The sequence below is a fragment of the Panthera onca genome, chromosome B4, assembly GCF_046562875.1.
Source record: "Panthera onca isolate mPanOnc1 chromosome B4, mPanOnc1 haplotype 2, whole genome shotgun sequence".
NCBI lineage: Eukaryota > Metazoa > Chordata > Mammalia > Carnivora > Felidae > Panthera > Panthera onca.
The window spans coordinates 81,534,292-81,540,397 of record NC_138345.1 but is presented as its reverse complement, the minus strand read 5'-3'; the positions used below and the strand labels follow the sequence as shown (position 1 = coordinate 81,540,397).

Genomic DNA, 6,106 nt, shown 5'->3' with positions numbered 1-6,106 from the left:
TGTTTATTATTTTTATTTTACAGAGAGAAAGAGCACATGAGTGGGGGAGAGGGGCAGAGGGAGAGAGAGAAAGAGAATCCCAAGAAGTCTCCATGTTCAGTGAGGAGCCCAATGTAGGGCTTGATCCCCTCTCTGCAAGATCATGACCCAAGCCAAAACAAGAGTTAGATGCTTAACCGATCGAGCCACCCAGGCACCCCCATTTATTTTGTTTTTTAGATTTCACATATAAGTGAAATCATACAGTATTTGTCTTCCTCTGTCTTTCTTATTTCCTGTTTTATAATACCCTCTAGGTCCGTCTATGTTGTCACAAATGGCAAGATTTCATTCTTTTTCATGGCTGGCTAATATTCCATTATAGATATTATTTATAATATATATAGTATATATTAAGTGAATATGTGTATATAATAATTGTATAGATGAACACTTAGCTTGCTTCCATGTCTTGGCTGTTGTAAACAATGCTGCAGTAAACATAGGCGTGCAGTATTTGTTTCTTTAAATTGGTGTTTTTGTTTTCTTCAGATAAATAACCAGAAGGAAAATTGCTGAATCATGTGGTAGTTGTATTTTTAATATTTTGAGGAACCTGCATACTGTTTTCCAAAGCAGCCAGACCAATTTACATTTCCACCAACAGTGTACAAGAATTCCCTTTTCTCTACATTCTCACAAACAGTTGTTACTTTTTGTCTTTTTGATAATGATAGGCAACCTGAGTGGTATGAGGTAATAATCTCGTGTGGTTTTGGTTTGCATTTCCCTGATAATTGGTGAAGTTGAGCATGTGTCTTTGGCCATCTGTATGTCTTTGGAAAAATGTCTATTCAAGTTCTCTGTCCGTTTTTTGACAGGGTTATTTTTTTTGATATTAAGTTGTGTAAGTTTGTTATATATTTTAGATATTACCCCCTTATCAGATGTATGGTTTGCAAATATTTTCTCCCATTCAGTAGGCTGCCTTTTTGTTTTGTTGGTTTTTCCCTCACCATGCAGAAGCTTTTTAGTTTGATGTAATCCCATTTGTTTATTTCAGTTTTTGTTGCTATTGCCTGAGAAGACTGGTCTCCCCCCCAGAAATGTTGCTGAGACCAATATCAGGAGTTTTCCTCTAGGAGTTGTATGATTTTACGTCTTACATTTAAGTCTTAAATCCATTTTGCATTTAGTTTTGGAATTGGTGTAAGATAGTGGTCAAGTTTCTTTTTTCTTTTTCTTTTTTTTTGGCACATGCTCTCTAGTTTTCCCAACACCATTTAATGAAGACTATCTTTTCCCTAGTATATTTTTGCCTCTTTGTCATAGATTGATTAACCATGTGTGTGGGTTTATTTCTGGGCTTTCTATTGTATTCCATTGATCTTTGTGTCTGTTTTCATGCCAGTACCACCTTATTTTGATTATTAGAACTTTGTAATATAGTTTTAAATCAGGGCGTTTGATACCTCCAGCTTTGTTCTTTCTTTCTTCCTTTTTTTTTGTCAAGATTGCTTTGGCTACTTGGGGGCTTTTGTGGTTCCATACAAATTTTAGGATTCTTGGTTCTAGTTCTGAAAAATGCCATTGGTATTTTAATGGGGATTACATCTAATGTAGATTGCTTTGAGTAGTATGGACGTTTTAACAATATTAATTTTTCCAATCTATGAGCATGATATAGTTTTCCATTTATCTGTGTCATCTTCACTTTCTTCCATCAGTGTTTTATAGTTTTCAGAGTACAGATCTTTCACCTCCTTGCTTAAATTTATTCCTACATGTATTATTTTGAATATTGAAAACTTTTCTGTTTAGTTGATGAATATGACAGGATGTCCACTCACTCTATTGCTATTTATCATTGTATTAGGGAGTCTAGACAGGCAATAAAGAAAAGAAAAATATAGTAACTTGTCATTATTTGTATATGATTTGATTATGTGTTGACATATTTAAAAGACCTTACAGGTAAATTTGTGAAGGTTGCTAGACAAAAATCAATATTCAAAAACAATAGTTATCTCTAATACTAGCAACAATTAGAAAATAAAAATTTTAAAAATTCATGTAAAATAACCACATGTTATCAAATGCTGAGGAATGAATCTATCAAAATACCAGTAATATTTCCTTTTTAAAAAATTTAGCCTTTGGTTATTTTTTTTAAGTAAATTTATTTTTGAGAGAGGGAGAAAACATGAGTGGGGAAGGGCAGGGAGAGAGGAGAGACAGAGAATCCCAAGAGGCACCACACTGTTAGTGTGAGCCCCATGTGGGGCTTGACCCCAGGAACTGTTGGATCATGACCTGAGCTGAAGTCAGATGCTCAACTGACTGAGCCATCCAAGCACCCCAGAAATGCCAATAATATTTCTGTCAATGATGTGTAAAGCCTCTATACACTTAAAACCGAAGTATTTTTGAAAGTAATTAAATATACAATTGGGACTGGCCTATACCATATTTTAATGGATTAGAATTCTCAATGTTATAAAGATACTAATTTCCCCCAAATTGACCTACCGGTTCAAAGCAATCTTAAAATCACTGAAGAGAATTTTTGGTATTGAAAATTGCCAAGGTTTGTAAAGTTTTATGAGAAACAAAGGGTTGATAAGAGCAAGGTAAACTTGAGGAAGTAGAAGACAGTTTGAATTACACTACTCAATATGAAAACTTATTATAAAGCTACTATACACAGATTATTATATTATTGATTCAGAGATAAGCATATCAATGGAGTTAAAAATGATGAAACCTGAAAAAGATTCACTCACATAACGATTGATTATGACAAAATTGTCACTGAATGCAAGGAGAAAAGGGCAATTTTTTCAAGAAATAATTGTTATTTAATATTCTTATGGAAAAAAAAGAATAGTTTCCTATCTCAAACCATTGAAAAAAACAATTTCAGATAGGCCATTAACCTTAATTTGTAAACACTGTGAGTGAAATTTATGGAACATAGTTACCTATTTTCTTGAAAATACCTTTTTGCTGAAAGTGTTTCTCTGGTGAGGCTTCCTTGAATCAAAAACAGAATTTTGGGTCTAATTAACAGAATTTAAATTCTGAGTCCACTACTAACCAGCACTGCTTAAATATCTGAAGCATTCCAGTTGAAATGTGATGTGAGCCACATATTGAATTCAGAATTTTCTAGTAGCCATGTTATAAATAAATTAATGGTATATTTTTATGTAATCAAGTATATCAAAATATTGTTTCATTGTGTCATCAATACAAATTTATTTTTGATCTGTATCACAATCACGTTCCTTGAAATGTCATTATAATTTTGTTTTATACTTGCTTGTTTCTCAAGGTGTAAATGAAGGAGTTCAGGAAGTAGTTCCGAATACAGGAAGCAATGAGAACTATCATGCCCTGATTAATGGCCACTGTTTCCGTGCTTATTGTTTAATATAGATGAAGGTACTGGTTTCATAGGTTTCCTTTGAGTTGTAGTCATTTCTGTGCCTAGTTTAGATACATTTCATGTTATTTACCTGTTTTCACAATCTTCCTAATCATTTTAGTATCTCAAGATCCAACGTATATATTTATAGATAAAGGTATAGAAACAAATACAGAGGCAGATATATAACCATTTTCCCTACAAATTTACTTGTCTTTTAAGAACTGTTAGCACTTTAGTTCAAATTAACCTGTTAGTCTGTGATTGCTTTCAGGATTCAAAATTGTAGGAGCCTACATGTTATAATTCAGCTTCTGCATTAAGATACAAACATTTGTCATAGCTTCCTTTTTTTTTTTTTCGCCTAAAGATATTTTTGTTGTTGTTTGTAATTGTGACAGGTGAAATAAAATGGAGTAATTTATGTTAAGGCATTTTAAAATGAATCTGAAAGGCCATTAAGCAGGTGGGCTATGTGCATATCCTCACCAGGTAGAACCAGGAACTTCTGAACAGGGCCAAACCCTAAATACTTCAAGGACTCTGCAAGAACATTTGTAATTTGCTATAGTAATGGATTTTTACTTAGTGATGGCCTTAGCAATCAGTTATGTTTAGCCAAGATTAGTTTTCTGCTGCCAACACCAATCAAAATTTTTGAAGACAATTTTTACAAGCCTTCCCTTTTTGGTTTTAAAACCCCCTGACTTTTGCTGCCTAGCGGGATATTACTTGGGTTGCTGCCCAAATCTGTGTACTTGAATTGCAAATTTTTGATCCCAAATACACCTTTTGGCTTGACTATTGCCTCCTGTCAATTTTAGGTTGACAGTGATGTGAATAGTTTATTTAATGCACTGGTCACATATCCCTTCTAAAATGTAAGGCATTAGGGACAAGAAATTTTCAGGTTTTCTATTCTATCTCCAGGGCTGAAATGGTGTCTGGCATCAAAAATACTCTTGAAAGCTAGAACTGGAAAAGGCAATAAGCACAAGTACTCTCTCCAAAATATGCAATGAAATTGTTGGTTCTGCTTATTTTGTCTTATTTTGTTTGCAGTTTTGTAAAGTCTTGTTAAGATGTGAAGTCTGTCTTTTGTTTCTTAGAAATGTATTATAGTTTCTTTTTAAAAGAGCTTCCTAAAATAGTTTCCTTGCCAAGAGAGGTATGACTTAAAACTCTAAAGGAGTATACTTTTTATGAAAACATGATTTCTCTACATTAGCAAATTCCATTACTTCTTTGAGAATAATGCAATTCTCTTGATTGAGTCTTTGAGAGCTTGTTTTACTTGCTTGTTTCTCAAGGTGTAAATGAAGGGGTTCAGCATAGGAGCAATGGATGTAATGAGGACTACCACACCCTTGTTACTAGCCACTAATTCCTTTGCTGAAGGCTTAACATAGATGAAAATGCAACTTCCATAGGTGATGGAGACCACAATCATGTGGGAAGAACATGTAGAAAATGCCTTTTTTCTTTGGTGGGCAGAAGAGAATTGTAGAATGGCCTTGATGATGTATATGTAAGATAGAACTACACATATAAGGGTCATAATAAAGGTCAACACAGCACAGACTATGACCATCTGCTCTATGAGCCATGTTTCTGAGCATGATATCTTTAGGAGGGGGGATACATCACAGAAAAAATGGTCAATAACATTAGAGTCACAGAATTCCAGATTTAGGCCCAGGCTGAGCGGTGGGATTATGACCAAGAAGCCAGTTGTCCAGCACCAAACGATGAGTCTTCTACAGACCCTGTTGTTCATGATGGTCACATAATGCAGGGGTTTGCAGATGGCCACATACCGATCATAGGACATGGTGGCAAGGAGAAAAAATTCTGTTACACCAAAAAGATCAGTAAAAAACATTTGAGTGACACAGTTGTCATATGTGATTGTCTTGTCTCCTGTTGATAAGTTGTACAAATATCTGGGAATACAAGCAGAGGTAAATGAGATTTCTAAGAAGGAGAAATTTTGTAGGAAAAAGTACATAGCATTTTTAAGGTGAGAATCTATGAAAGTAAGGGAGATGATTATCAGGTTCCCAGTTATACTCAACATGTAGGTGAGAAATAGAAAGATGAAAATCATAATCTTCAGTTGTGGATCATCAGTTAGTCCCAGTAGGATAAAAGTTGTTACTGTGTGGTTTCTCATCATTGACTTCTGACTTCAATCTGCATTTAGAATTCAGATATATTCGATATGCACAGAGTGGTAATTAATGGAAGAAAAAACTATGCAAACAAACACATGCACTTAAAGTTTTATATACAAATGTTATCAATACATTGGTATCCTAAGTTCCACAATTGTGTATTTTTGGTAATTTCACGGGAGATTTAAAAAAATCAGAAAAGTCGATATTACACTCCAAAATATTGTGGGTGCTTCCTTATCATTACATTTTATTCACAATTTATATCTTATTTTAGTTAGACCTAGGATTTGATTTTCCCTACAGGTAGATTTGACTGCTAATGCTTTGTGAGATCAATTTGTCCCTGCTCACAGACTGATTCCTAAACCTAAATCTTAAACTTTCATTACCACCATCATGCATTTCTTCCAAGTTTGATCCTTGTGATAAAGAACAAATATATCACAAATAGTTTGGGACTCACTCTGTATAGGTTCTCCACATCCACTACCAGATATGTTGAGCTCCAGTATTATAATTTAAA

At 34.1% G+C, this 6,106-nt stretch overlaps 1 protein-coding gene across 1 annotated transcript; it reads right to left on the bottom strand.

Moving 5' to 3' along the window:
* Window positions 1–4,643: 4,643 nt before the first annotated feature.
* On the bottom strand, window positions 4,644–5,582 carry LOC132660303 (olfactory receptor 6C2-like). Its single transcript, XM_060604325.1, has one exon. It carries the CDS (start codon window positions 5,580–5,582, stop codon window positions 4,644–4,646), a length of 939 nt encoding a protein of 312 aa, XP_060460308.1.
* Window positions 5,583–6,106: the final 524 nt, after the last annotated feature.

What these genes read in the sequence shown, in the direction of transcription:
- LOC132660303 (XM_060604325.1), bottom strand. Translation starts at nt 5,582, where the DNA reads ATGATGAGAAACCACACAGTAACAACTTTTATCCTACTGGGACTAACT.